The sequence below is a fragment of the Nicotiana attenuata genome, chromosome 6 (assembly GCF_001879085.1).
Source record: "Nicotiana attenuata strain UT chromosome 6, NIATTr2, whole genome shotgun sequence".
Classification (NCBI taxonomy): Eukaryota; Viridiplantae; Streptophyta; class Magnoliopsida; order Solanales; family Solanaceae; genus Nicotiana; species Nicotiana attenuata.
Genome location: NC_031994.1, coordinates 93,369,803 through 93,385,332, shown reverse-complemented (window position 1 = coordinate 93,385,332; position 15,530 = coordinate 93,369,803). Strand labels below are relative to the sequence as shown.

Sequence of the window (15,530 nt, the reverse complement as noted above, 5' to 3'; positions counted from 1 at the left end):
AAACCACCATAACTCTTCTGGGATCCATCTACACATAACGGGCCATAATACTCGAAAGTCTCCAAATAAAATCAATTACGGCAACCGTCAAGCCTCGCACGTACCGCTACAAATCACATGTATAAGTTAACACGGTGAAGGAACTGATCATTGCCACCATCATGCCAATTCAACCATTGCTAACCGATCCGACTTCTTCTAATTTACTCCGGACTTGCCTTAGGAAAAATTATAGCTCCATTCAAAACATAACGAACCCAAATCTGCACTCATCCTGAGTGACCCTATTTTCACGAGACCTGTCTCAAATCCCACGAACCATCTCATGCCCTCCTTGAGCGCATATTCGCATCTTCAACTGGTACACCCATTCCGATTATTCCTCTATGAATACGAAGTTATTTTCTCCCATTCCTATCATGTCACACCGCAGGCCGAAGATAACACAGAACACACTAAGCCTCTTTTCACAATCTGCTGCAAAAGCTCGATACTCACCCATACTACGGACTTGAATTCTTAGGCACCACACATTAACCTTTGAATTCACTAGGACCGTTGTTGAGAGTCACCCATTCTGGTTTGGTCTCGAATATAATTAAATCCAAGGCTCTACTAACACATGAACACCCTCTCAAAGAAGCACCCGGCTGAATCACCTTCCTTGTAACTCACCTCTACGCGAAGCATAAATCCTGAGTCTTCCCAAGCCTGAACATGAATCGATAAGGCCAATTATAGAACACATTCCTCAAAACCTTTGCTTAAATTACCACTTATGTTCTCTTTCCTTAGTCGTAATAACCCATCAATATGTCGATAACCAGAAACCTCACAAATAGATAACCATACAATCCAATCGTAGGCGGTGGGGCTCTCCCACTTAGCTTGAAGCTACCATTGAATAAATATGGAACCCACCAAGATTCCTTATCCCCCATTGACATGATCTTGCACAATAAACCCGCCAAGTTTCTCGAAATTCTTCTGTTAGCATTTCATGAACAATCTGAATCACTAGCCACATTTACATATTCAACCTCTTACCGGATAGCCAGTAGAATTCTTCGTAGAAGCTTCGTCAACCACGCGACCGTTAGCCTGCTCACAGGAGATAACCCACCCGTGGGAATTACATGTCGACATCAACCAAGCCGCTGCACTGGGTACAATTACTTACGAAATCAGTAACCCGTCCTGAACCTATGCTCATTCGCCAGCTGCACAAGCCCGTTCACTCCTCATGGACAGCAACTGAAGGTGCGACAATACATTCCAATCCAATGTCGTGTTGTATCCTTCCTCATATCAAGCAACTTCTTTCTGTTGTATCCAATCTCCCATCGTATAATAGCCAATATTCCAAAATTAAGTCAGTAGACCCAATCACTATCCACCATGAATCCCAAATCGCTCTAAACTTTTCTCAAAGCGCGTAGTCATCCTACCACAGAACACATATGCTACCCTGGCACTCTCCCACTTTGGTCAAACTCACTCCATTAAGAAACTACTGGACTCCTGTTTCTCACACTTGGCCTTCTGGAAGTGTATCCACCGTAAGACACCTCCCACATGTCCTTCCTCATCCTTCGCCGTCCAGTTGTTGCCTTAAGTCAAAATCCATCTCTGTAGCACTTGAACCAATAGATCGCTACCAACTTTAAACCGCTTCGAAGATCATCTTTCTCGAGCCATCAACACCAGGAACACCAATTCAATCCTGAACCACCGCACACCGCGATCTCTGATAGCCGCTTCTCCAGCACTATTTCACACTACCCTGCCCCGAGGGAGACTTGACGAAGACCATCACACCGGAGAACTTGACACATTCAATCAAGGGCGACAACACCACTTTACTGATGAAAATCCTACCACGCTCGAAAATACCAAGTCTCGGTACTCCCTCAACCTAAACCTGAACATTCATAGTTCGATTGCCTTTTCTCTGCTGGAAATAAAATACTGAATCATTCACTGAGTAAATATCCTTCGAAGCCATTCACTACTTTGACGCATAGACAAGCATCCTACCATTACACCAACACTGTGCGATAGCAACGCACGAATCGTCATAACAATCGATGCCAAATCTCAAAACCTTAGGTAATACTGATAGTGAGCTGAACGACAGAACGACCTTCCGTAAGGCGATGACAATAGCCCAATCAAATACGCAGGGAGAAACATCCTACACCACATCTGTAGTACCCTTATACTCCCTCAATTCCCGATTTATAACAAGCGCTTCATGTCGCAAAGATTGAATATGAAAGAAACAAAGGCATAAGCCTCAAAGGAACCCAATCGCACGATGAGGAATCAAGAAGGGGAGTGCTCCTAACACTCCTGTAGCTTCTCGAAGATAAGTACACACGTCTCCGTATTGATCCGCAAGACTCTACTAGACTTGCTCGTGACTCGTGAGACATAAGTGAACCTAATGCTCTGATACCATGTTGTCATGACCCAAAATCCATTCAAGGTCGTGATGGCGCCGAACTCCGCTGTCAGGCAAGCCAACAATAAATAATTAATTTGGTTCTCATTTTAATATTTTTGAAATCATAGTTTTCCTTAAATTAAATAGTAGAAGATGGAAATTACAAAATAAATGATAATGTTTTTACAAATCTCAATACTGAATAACCCATAATCTTCCTAGAACCCGTCGTCACAAGCGCATGAGCATCAACTAAAAAATAAAATTAAATATAGCATCTGTTCGGAATACAAATTTGGACAGGAAAGAAAGTATAAGTACTCTGAGGGAGACTCTGCTGGCTACGGTTCGTAAAACCCCTACTTGAAGCTCTCCAAAAATCGTCCAACCAAGAGAGAATGGAAGAAAATTGGCCAAATCTCCATTTTAAAGAAATTTCACTGCCCAGCCATCTTGCGCACCTACGGAACTGTAGCCCCACCTGCGACATCGCAGGTGCGATCCCAGTCCGCTCCTACGCCCAATTTTTCGTTTCTGATAGCTCCGCAGCAGGTCTACAAGCAAGGTAAGTAGGTCCATTACCAGCCGGCTCCCCGCTTGTGCAGATGCGGCCAATAACTTCGCACCTGCGGTCCTCCCTATGGCTGACCTGCTCCACTTCTGTGAGCCATTTCCCGCACTTGCGGGCTCGCACCTGCGGCCCTCTTCACGCAGGTGCGATTACACCAGATGCTCAGCTGCTTCAGCTCTTCCTCCAAATCCAAATTCGATCTGTTAACCACCGGGAATACACCCGAGGCCCCCTGGACCTCGTCCAATCATACCAACCAGTTCCAAAATATGACGCGGACCTGCTCGAGGTCTCATATCACATCAAACAATATCGAAATCACGAATCGCACCCCAATTCAAGTTTAATGAACTTTAGAACTTCAAACTTCTACATTCGATGCCGAAACCTATCAAATCACGTCCGATTGACCTCAAATTTTGCATACAAGTCACATTCGATATTACAGACCTACTCCAACTTTCGGAATCAAAATCCAACCCCGATATCAAAAGGTTCACTTCCGGTCAAACTTCTCAAAAGCCTTCAAATTTCAAACATTCGCCAAATGACCCCAAAATGACCTATGGACCTCCGAATCCACTTCCGGACGCGCTCCCAATACCAGAACACGATACGAAGCTATTTTCAGACTCAGAATCCCAAACGGACATTGATAACATTGAAATGCACTTCAACACAAATTTATGAAATTCTTCCAAAATGTTAACTTCCACAATAGGCGCTGAAATGCTCCCGGTCATCCAAAACCCGATCCGGGCATATGCCCAAGTCCAAAATCATCATTCGAACCTGTTAGAACCTTCAAATCCCGATTCCTAGGTCGTTTACTCAAAAATCATAATTTAGTCAATTCTTCCAACTTAAAGCTTCCGAAACGAGAATTTTCTTTCCAAATCAACTCCGAACTTCCCGAAATTCAATTCCGACCACGCGTACAAGTCATAATACCTGAAGTGAAGCTGCTCATGGCCTCAAACCGCCGAACGATGCGCTAGAGCTCAAAACGACATGTCGGGTCGTTACAATGTCCTAGAGTTCTAACTAGCCTTGCTATAAAAAATATAGTAGATTTCTATTGTAAAAAAAAATTGATTAAAAACTCCGACATAGTATGTTGAAGTTTTACCTTTAAAAGCTTTGAACTCCAATATACTATGATGAAATTTCATAAATCGAGAAACTTTGAACTCCAACATAGTAGTGGCATAGCACATAATCTCATTAAGAATGTCCAAACTTTACATAAGTCAAAAAAAAATTAATGAAAGGGTGCACCGAAAATTTTAAATCAAAGTACGTAATATTTAGCTGAACCATAAAAGTACTAGTAATAGACTTACAATTTTATAAATTAAAACTAATATAAAAAAGATAATAAATTTTTTTTTACTAATAAAGGTAAGCATAAAACCAAAGGAAAGAGAGAGTTGAGAAAATGTGTAGCCTCCAAAGAGTTTTTTGTTAAAAAAAATTCTGTAGAGTTTTGCCTTTAAATTTTAAAAATGTTTATAAGCAACTTAAAATTTTAAAACTACTTTAAGATTGATAGTTTGTTTTTACACAAATTTAAGCTTTAAGAGTTATTTATTAGAAAAATTTTAAAATAAAAAAAGCAGAGTCAACCAGACCAAACACGGTGGTTGCTGTTTAGTTTTGGATAATGAAAGGACGAATAAAAATATTTAAACAAGGATTTGAACTCATGAACTCTTTCTCACTTTGAAAACCATTGAATATTAATGGACGGTCTCCTTGTATTTTGTTAAGAGTATTTAAAATATAATGTATATCCGTGTAAGGTGATATTCAATATATAAATGTACAATATAATTTTTCGGCGAATGATATTCGCTTGACCGTCCTTAGAATAAGGTGGCTACGTTGTTGCAGGCTGCAACACAGTATGATAGAGCTTAGCTTTCAAAAGCTTTAAACTTCAACACACTACATTTAAGTTATAAGTGTTTGATGTGATATTTTTTCTATCAAACTAACTCCTCAACATCACTTCAGTATTTGCTTCGATATATTCCTCATTAATGAGTAAGGAAAATGGTTGTGTATGACTAATAATAGTAGATAATAGTGTACTATTAAAGGAGACTATTAGTTCTCCAGGTAAAATTATAAAGATATTATTTTGTGGCTGAATTCATATAATTGTCCTTTTCTCGAGGTGTGCAAATATAGTTAAACGATCGCAAAGAATATCTACTGACTGTTGCGTAGGGTACATATAGATTCAGTACTATATGTTCATCCTTGATTCTCATCCTTTCACCCACTTCTATTTTGTCTAAACATATACGCAAACCCAACGATCGCAACGTATCTCTGATCTTTCAAATTACTGAGAATTTGACAAAATAGTGTAAATTTAGTTTATATTATGTTTGGTTGACTAAATTTATTCCGGGATAAATTACTGAGAATCTAAGACTAAATTTATACTATGTTTTGTTGACAGCAAGATAAATTTATATCATCAACTAGATATAGTATAAATTTAATTTCACACTTTATCCCACCTTATTTAGCGTACCACATGAACCGTCGTTCTATAGACACAACTTAAGAATAACTCTAGAATTTAGTACGAGTACTACATTATCTATATATAAATGTCATCTTTAATTGCCACCTTATTGGAGAAAGACAGTAAATGCATGACGAAAAATAAAAGACAAAAGAAGAAAGTAAATGTGAGTACATATTAGGAAATATTTTGTAGGGGATGTCGGGGAGGGACTGATGTGGAAGTCTGATTGATGTAATCTTTTTTTTGGGGATTTGTCCCTTTTCGTCCCGAGCTATTTTCTCTTCTTTTCCTTCGTATATACTCTATCATCATTTACTATTATTTTCAAATCAAAAAGCAACTTCATTTTCTTTCCTAGTATATCCCTGAATTTTTCCTTTTCAGTCAGATTTCCTTTACTGATTTGCTCTCATTCACTTCCTAGGAAGACAAAGACCAATAGAAGATAGACCAGAAGTTGCAGTAGAGTAACTGAACAAGGAAAGGAGAAGCCTGAAATATTGACAACAACTCCGTTCAAGAAAGAAAAAACAAATACTATAGAATAAGCGTGGTTTCAGGTCAGTCTGATGTTTCACTCATTATTTTTTCCTCCCTTTTATCCTTGCAAAAATTTCTAAAATAAATTGGATAGTTCACTATATTTTTAGTTGTCTGAAGGCAAGGTCACAATGCATGTGGGCCCTCAGCCCATTTTATTAAACAGTCCACTGCCTTTATTATGGTAAAATAGCATGAACAAACTAGTTTTCGGATTGTTAATCGAAAAATAGTCAGCATTTGCAAAGTCAGTAAAAAATAGCCATTATTTTATGCGGAGATAAAATTTGGACAAAATACCTTAGCTGAAACACGGAAAATTCTAGCATAATATGCTGGATTATGGAGCTCCAGCGTATAAAATTCTAGCATATATATTGGAACTCCAGCACATTATGCTGGGATCTCATATGTAAAAGATTCGAGCTCCAGCATAGTATGCTGGAATTCTTTCGGATTTTTAAGGATATTTTTTTAAATTTATTTTTACATGAAAAAGTGGTTAAATTTCGATTGCTTTTGAAATTGTGGTTATTTTTCACATACCACCGGTAGCTTTAGTTATTTCTTATATTTTTCCTTTATTATGAGAATAAATTATTGAGACGATTTTCTCATTTTGGACTCATCAATCGATATTAAGACGATTGATTGTACTTGAGGGATGGGGATTTTCGCATGGTGTGACAACGTACCCACATAGTTAGCATTAAATAGCCCTAGTTATAGATATTGGCATCAAATAGTCAATAAATATATATCACAACACTAATGTGTATATCACAACCTTTTCTTCTTCCTTGTGAATATCAACATGTATATTAAAATTTTATTTTTCTTCTTTGTATATCTAAAATATGAAATTATATATATAGTTATTTAATATTTATTGTTGCCTTTTTATCAATGTATATCACAATAAAAATAATTATATTACTTGTATATCAGTGTGTAACACAACGAATGTATATCAAAAATTTATTTTATTTCTTTTTATATCAAAATTTTATTTACTCCTATAATATTTTTATACTTTAAAACTTGCTCTAAACCTGTTATATCAAAAAGTTATTTTCCTTCTTGATCAATAAAAAAATTGAAGTAACAATGTAACAATGTATATCACGATGTATAATATGATATACACACAAGTAGACATGATGATATACATAGATTAACCTTTTATTGCCATATCTAACAATGTATATCATGATATACAGTATGATATACACACGGGTACACATGATGATATACATAGATATACACCACTTCAAACACCCATATTTTAAGAGTCGCCAAAGAGATACAAATCAAATCAAACAAAGCAACAATCAGATGAAGACAAGAACAAACTAGATTAAAAAAACAAATCTTTTAAAATAATTATCGTCGTGATAAAAAGATCTAAACTTAATAGAAAAAGAAAAGATTAATTGAAGAAGAAAATTGGAGAAGAAATAAGGGGAGAGAGAAGAAAAAATACGGAGAGAGAGAATAAACAAGAAACTAAGGTTATTTAGAATTTGGCTATATAATGCCAACTTTTTTGGGTTACCTTTGCCAAACCTAATATAAGGCTAAAATATTGCCAATTCTCTTTATGTGTTGTTATACCATGCCATTTTCTCTAATATTATTAAGGTAAAAATAGCACGGTATAGCTAGTTTTCGGACTGGTCAATCAAAAATAGCCAGCGTTTACCAAGCCAATGAAAAATAGCCATTATTTTGCTGCAATAGAGACCGGTCCAGCATAATATACTGGAATTCGGTGCACTTGTGTATGAACTCCAGCATATTATGCTGGACCCGTATACTTTGCTGGCTCCAGTATAATATACTGGAGACTAGAGCAACGGTGCTCCAAACTCTAGTATATTATACTGGACCAATATACTTGCTGGAACTCCAGTATATTACGCTGGAGTTCAAGCGTACTTATGCTGGAACTCCATCATATTATGCTGGAGTTCCAGCATACTTATTCTGGAACTCCAGTATAATATGCTGGAGTTCAAGTATACTTATGCTGGAACTGCATCATATTATGCTGGAGTTCCGGGTGTGTTTTCGCTCAGATTTATCTTTATATAAAAAGTGGCTAAATTTCGATTACTTTTGGAATTGGACTATTTTTGATCGACCAGTTGTAAATCTGGCTATTTTTAAAATTTACCCAATATTAAGAGGGGATGTATATTGCTGGGCCTACACTGGACCAAACGCGGACTTGGCCTTACTTTGGAATGGTAGCCTATCATAAAAATTCAAACAATAGCAGAAATATGACACTTTATAAGGGGTCTTTAACTTTTGACCGCCGCAGAACTCAAGTACGAAAGTTAAAAGTGTAGCCTATGGGCAAACGAGGAATACCACTTGTTAAATATAAAATTCTGCCTATGGGCAAGCAAACAAAATTCTGAATATTCACTTTGAATGCTATATGTGCAGTTCACCCGTGAAAATTGGCTACCTACAATGGTGTAAAGAGTTCTGCTAATATACTTTTAAGATAGAAAAATCTACATGTATATCTATGGTGTAAAGAGTTCTGCTATATATTACTCTCTCCGGTCCATAATAAGTGTCTCTTTTACTTTTTGATTTTGGTCCAAAATAAGTGTCTAGTTAAGTAATCAAGAAAAAATTCAATTTGTTTTTACTCTTTTACCCTTATGTGCAGAAGAGCAATAAATGCCACTATAACCCAATATTTAATAAGGGTAGTTTAGTCATACTAGGTAATTTTGTATAGGATTTAGTATTTTCTTAATGGGCGTGCTAAAAGTAAAAGAGACACTTATTATGGACCGGAGGGAGTATCATTGTATGAAAATCTTAGCAAATCTCACTTTTAAAGGGATTGGCATTTTAATTGCACACACGATTAAGGTAATTTCTTTGTCTCTTCCTTACATGAAGTCATCAATTTGATCTGATGCAATTATGGTGATCTTATTTGTTTTTCTACAACATTATGGATAATTCCTCTTCTTTCTTATTAGGAAGTGTGATTATTTTTTGAATATTGAAACTTAACACGAAACGGTCTACAAAGAGCAAAATGGATAGTGAGGATCCATATATCCAAGCTAATTAATAACTTGGAATTAATTATTTAATTGAGGCATAATTATTTCTATATTTTTTATTAAAGTAAAGAAACTCCCAAAATCTCATCAGAGTTACCTGAAGCTATGAGCAGGAGTGACAAAGATCCTAATATCTATCTTTTGTCATTTTTAAAATTTTGCATATATATCCTTGTCACGTATAAAGAGAGAGTCAGACGTCTCTATAACAACATCTTTATATAACAGTCATTCACTATAAAAACTAAAAAAAATGAATGAATTTTTATGTTATGTTATAATATATGTACTCTATAAATCACTTCACTACAATAGCAAAAAAATATCAAAATAAATGAAATTGTTATAGAGAGGTTTGACTATATATTCAAGATAAATTTTTAAAAACTAAAAATCGATGGATAGACAAAGAGGGTAATAATTTGAGACGTGTGTAGATATTTTCATTTCTTGCTCCCCACTTTTGTACTATTCTTTCTTGGTTCATTTAACCTGCCCATTGCCTTTCTCCTTTCTTTTTCATCACGCCCATTCAAGCTTTAATGATTCTCTAAACAAATTGACTTTGAGAAAGACCGACAACAAGGTTTCAAGGCCTGTTTTCAATACAAAATTAGCACTAAAAGTTTTCAGAAAGATAATTCATAATCTATCTAAATGGATCGATTCGAAAGGAGAAATGAGGAGGGGATTAGTATATGAGAATAAAACTTTCACTTACATGTATTAAGCTAAGCTAATTATAATTTAGGTGATCGAGGGCCCTGACTCGATGGTTTTCCCCGATTACTATCGGAATTATAAGTGAAAATAGCGTGGGCTAGCTAGTTTTCGGTCTGGTAATTAAAAAATAGTCAGTGTTTGCAAAGTCACTGAAAAATAGTCACTATTTTCACGAAAAGTTACAGGATAGTTAATATGCTCGATTATGCAGCTCTTACATTATAAACTTCCAGCATATTATGTTGGAACTACAACACACGGAAAGTTGCAGCATGATATGCTAGATTCTGGAATTTCTGCATATAAACTTCTAGCATATTATGTTGGAACTCCAACCCATTATGAAATTCCAGCACATTATGTTGGAATCTCATATGTAAAAAATTCGAACTCCAGCATATTATGTTGGAATGTTTCCGGATTTTTAAGGGTATTTTTGTTCAGAATTTATTTTTTCATGAAAAAGTAGCTAAATTTCGATTACTTTTGAACTTATGACTATTTACAAGCTATGAATCCGGCTATTTCTGATTTTTTTTTCCCGAATTATATGGCTGCGCAATACATCTTTGAACATATGAAAAATATTAAGAAGAAAATGTGGAAATACAGTCATGTTTCAAATTAAATACATATATTTGAAACGCCATGAAGTGGGAAAACGATTAATGTGTTGCTCCAACAGCTTGTTAGCCTAGTTATTTCTTCAATAACATATGTTGACAAAACCAACATCTTTTCATTGCACTCTGTATTAGGTAGGACACTGGTGTCACTCAGATGTGCCTCCTCATTAAGATTGTCAAATACTACGAATGTAAACCTCGTAAATCATCCTCAATATTATAACAAACATTATCCACTTTTCGACCTTCGGAAGCAAATTATTGCATAAGGAGGAATTTTGTTACCTTCTGTCAACCTTTCATTAATTTCAGAAAGTAATGCTAGCTCAGAAATGCTCAAAGTAGAACAAGGACCGATTATATCTTTATGTGTTTTGTGTGCTAATCAAGTCTCGTATTGGTAGCAGAAAAGATCAGAGGCCTACGTATAAGATTAGGGATCTCTTAATAATAGTGTGCGGCCTTTTGGGAAAAACCGTGCGGGCTAGGCTCAAAGCGGACAATATCACACTATATTAAGAATATTTTTGGAATGGTTTAGCCCAACAATTTTTATTAAAGCCCAAGTTCGACGCGGCGAATATGGTGATGACTGAGTGATGGTGGCGGGCTCGGTTTACTTGCCCTTATGAGTTTGGAGACGTGCACACAAGAAGCTAGTTGCAACTTTCAGTTGCCATAAATACTCTAATGATATGGGTGACATATAGTGAATCTCAAAAATTGACTCGTGAATCGCAGTAATGGCACACGTGAAACTTGGTGTGAAGGGGAGACCCGCGGATCGTAGTGATGAGCCACGTGGAACTTAGTGCGAGAGGGAGACTGTTGAGTGTGCGAACAAAGCCCCACATATAAGATGTAAGAATCTCTTAATAGTGTGAGATTTTTTAGAGAAAACCATGCATACTTGGCCCAAAACAGACAATATTACACCATGCTAAAAGTATCTTTGAGTCGGTTAAACCCAAGTTTCATCTTCGTGAGGCTCAATATATTAAATCTGGAGAGGGATTGTTTGAAATAAAGTGGTGGACAAAAGGCTGCTATATTCATGCCCCTTAATCACACATTAGTTAGATTGACCAAATCGAAATTGTCCTTTCACCAAGTATAATTGCTGGATGAATTGAGAACAGTTGCACGAACTAGAGCAAATGAATTTAGTCATAAGGAGTAAAGAAACTAAGCAATACTAGAAGCTATATATAAGGACTGCCACCTATTGCCATTTGAAGGTCAAAAAACAACTGATGATACAAAAATCTTCCTGATTAGCATCATATCTAAATCATAAATTCAAGCTACTAACTTGAACCTTGATATCACTAATGATCATTTAAGCTCCTACACTAAATTCTTTGCCCCTTTAAGTGGTCCAGATTTGTTCAGGATTATATGAACTAAATGCATATCCTATAAACTTTTCGAAGTAGCTAGGGTTTACACAGCATGTTAAATTGGACCTAAAACGACGAAAGAATTTGGGAGGTTGTGTTTCAAAAATTTATGGCCAGGAATATACATATAACAGTTCTGTTAAACCATAGCTATTGAAAAATATGTCGCACTAAAATGAACAACACAACACAAGACAGATAAACAAATTTTTTGACTTCTTTTTAGAAAGTCCATAGACCTAGTGCATACACAAAATTGCATAACTACAAATGCTTAAAAAAAAAACTACAAATGCTTAAAGAGTGAACAAAGTAACAATCTCTCAAACTTGACAAGGAAAAGGAAAAGGTTATACGGTGTGATTGACATTAATAATTATTCCAAACAACAACAACTACGTCATAGTCCCCAAACAAAGTTAAGGTTAGAGATATTGACATTTTCATCATCATGCCAGATTGACATTAATTATTCCGTTGTGCATATATCTATTTTACACGATTAGAATTATTTATTTTATCAAGTGAAGCAACGCTTCTTTTTTTTTTTTTTAAAATGCAAAGCGTTAGACATCAAGAATAAAGAATCGCGAGTCGTACTGCTTATGCAAAATGGGAATCACAAAAATGTTATGTCTGCACACTGATTCAAACCTAGGGAGGATGTGTTCCATATATATATATATATACATATATACAAAACTACAAAAGCCTTTAGGAATGACTAGAATATAAAGAGAACTGTTTTGTGTTTTAGTTTTTAATTTATCGGGTTGAAATGGTTGGAAATACCTGGGAAGTAAACTAGCAGAACATTTAAACTAGTAGATCATAAATGTATCAGCACCAGCTCTTATTATATTATACCATCTAAATACGGCTATAGGATAGAAGATGAGTTCAATGAAACAGACTTGGACTCTTTTTCTGATGAAGAAGGTTCTGATAATATCCTAGATTAATATGGTTACTTGACCAGAAGATTAGAGGACCAAAAGACCAAAAATAGGAAAAAACGAAATGTGCCAAGACTTGAACTTGAACTCTTTAGTGAGCAAAAAAAAAATTACCAAGTTAGTCCCTGAAAATAAATTAAATCAAGTGATTTTTGGTGGATATTCTTGTTGAAATTTAGCGTATTAGATCTAGTCTCTATCAATGTAAAAAGAATTGAGGTTCTCTCATTTCTTCCAAATTTGACCCTTTGGGGCTTTGGCCTAGTTATTTCCAATTTTTTGTATATTAATCTTTGTTTTAATAGCTACATCAGTACTATGTGGTGGTTTTATTTAAAAAAATAAAATCAAAAGACATAGCGCTATGTACAGACTAGAGAAGATTTTCACAAAGAGAACAAATAAAGTACAGATTATTTTACATTACCAACAGAGAATCAAACAATGTTCTTCTGGCCGAGTAGCACTAATTGAAGAAGGTTTCTGCGCCTAAAATTCCTTGCCCTAGGCTTCCCACATGCTTCCCACAAAATTGGAAGTCTGTAAATTGCTGCTGTAGGAGAAATAAATAAAAAACAAAGACAGCAACCACATAATCAGAAGCTAGTGAAAATATACAAACAAACAATCATCTATTTAAATCCTCAAAAATCATGATGTTTAATTATTGAACCCACCTGATCATGGGAAATTCCAACTGCATTTTGCTGATAGTTGAAGATGCTAAATGGGCTCCCAATTCCATGACTAACCACCAAATTACAGTCATCGGCACTGTTCTCTTTGGATTGACCAAGGTTTTTCTTTATTTTTGTTCTTTCTCGAGCCCTAATCCTTGCTTGATTCCTCGATTCCCTTGTAATAAGAGGATCAAATACAGCTCTACGAGCAGTTTTCGCCTTCTTTTTCGAGGGTCCTTTAGCAGTTTCCAGCTTCTTTTTATCAGTAATAGAGGAAGATTCATCAGTTCCTGATATAACCTCACTCTCAGAAATAGAGGATATTGCAGTACTAATTGCACCAATTCCAGTAGTAGTACTGCAGCTTTGTTTAGGAAGGGCTTCTCCTCCTTTATTGCCTTTGGCCAGCTCTTCGATTTCAGACTCCGATTTGTTAAGCAACCATTCTACAGTTTTACTTGCCTTATCGAACCCCAGCATGTCTTGCAAACTGAAAAACTTGCGAGCTGCATCAAGTGAAAGTCTCATCCTTCTGTCTCTAAGGCCACGAGCAGTGTTTATCTTGCTGTGTCGATCTTTATTGGAACATCTCTTGTTTTTTTGGATCCGTCCACGAATGATACTAGTGGTGCTGCTCATTTCGCCTCTTTTTTTGTCGCGGCCTTCTACTCCTTCATTTCCTCCCCAACACTGATTGTTTGTAACAGTTTCTGTGTTATAAAGAACTTTTACACTATCAGTATTGATGACGGTTTCTTTGTTAGTAACAGTCTCAGTGCTATCAGCTAAGTTGTCAACACTCTGATCTTCTATAAACGGTACTTGTTGCTCTTGAAGGAAATGGTCATGATAATATTGGAAGAATAGTTCGTCTCCATATTGCATACAAGGAGAAGTGATGTTGAAAATGGGGCTGTAGTTGCAGCTGTTGCTTGGCGGATACATTTGTTATATATTTTGCAGCTGTAGCTTGAGGGAGCTATGTGGTGGGACTAAGCTAGATCTTGAGTAAGACGGATAAAACACAGTTAAAACATCTTTTGATTTGGCTACAAGGAAAACAGGAGTATTAAGACTACTGAGAGAGACATCATCATTCGGTTAAGTAGCTAGATTTGGTTTTAATTTCTTTATCTTTTATTTTCCAAGTTCTATGTCCTTGTAAGGCTCTATTTATACAGTAATTAGAAAGAGGAAGCAAAGACTACACTTGAACTATTTGGTTGACCACATGCTGAGATGAAATTATATCATTTTTCTGCTTGAGAACGACAGCTCTCGCTATACACAATGTCTATGTAGTTTTTATATGTGAGTGCCTTGTGAATATATATATAGATTGCAGATCTTTGTGTGTGTGCGTGCGCGCGACTAAGCATTAAGCTAGCTACAACTGGAGCTTGAGAAAGACAGGCATGGTGTTTGGAAGAAAATTTTTACAGATACAGAGAACCACAATTCTCTCCATCTTTACAATTCTAAAGCAAAAAAGTTGGAAAGGGAAAGGAAATAGCAAAGATGGGGATAGAGAAAGCAAGCGCTAGTAGTATATTTGTAGTAATGCCGGTATTTTTGGGAAGTGAATGGATACGAAGGACTTCTTATTGTGCCTCTTCACGTGATATCAGCTGACATACAGACAAATACCATTCTCTCTCCCACCTGATTTCCACAACCCTAGACCAGTCACCCTTCTTTGTCCTCCACACATTCAAAAATGAATTTAAATTATGTATACCGACCGTCCGTGGCGAAACTAGGAATTTTTCCAAGGTTGATCAAATTTAAAAGAAATGAAAAATAAATTCCGACAAAGGGTATTCAATATGTTTTATATACCTCTAAAACGTAAGTGTAATTTTTTGATGAAGGGTGGTCAATTGACCACCCCTTATGACCATTGTGGCTTCACCGCTGGTGACAGTGCAAAGAATATATATATATATATATA

At 36.1% G+C, this 15,530-nt stretch overlaps 1 protein-coding gene across 1 annotated transcript in view; it reads right to left on the bottom strand.

Moving 5' to 3' along the window:
- Positions 1-14,524, bottom strand: part of LOC109228109 (transcription factor TCP24-like) — a 29,555-nt gene extending 15,031 nt beyond the window's left edge. Inside the window, exons 1-2 of the mRNA XM_019393285.1 lie at positions 14,330-14,524; positions 13,577-14,269 (exon numbers count right to left, since the gene is read on the bottom strand). Of these exons, the coding sequence (XP_019248830.1) occupies positions 13,577-14,269; positions 14,330-14,524 (888 nt within the window). The remainder of the gene's footprint in view (positions 1-13,576; positions 14,270-14,329) is intronic.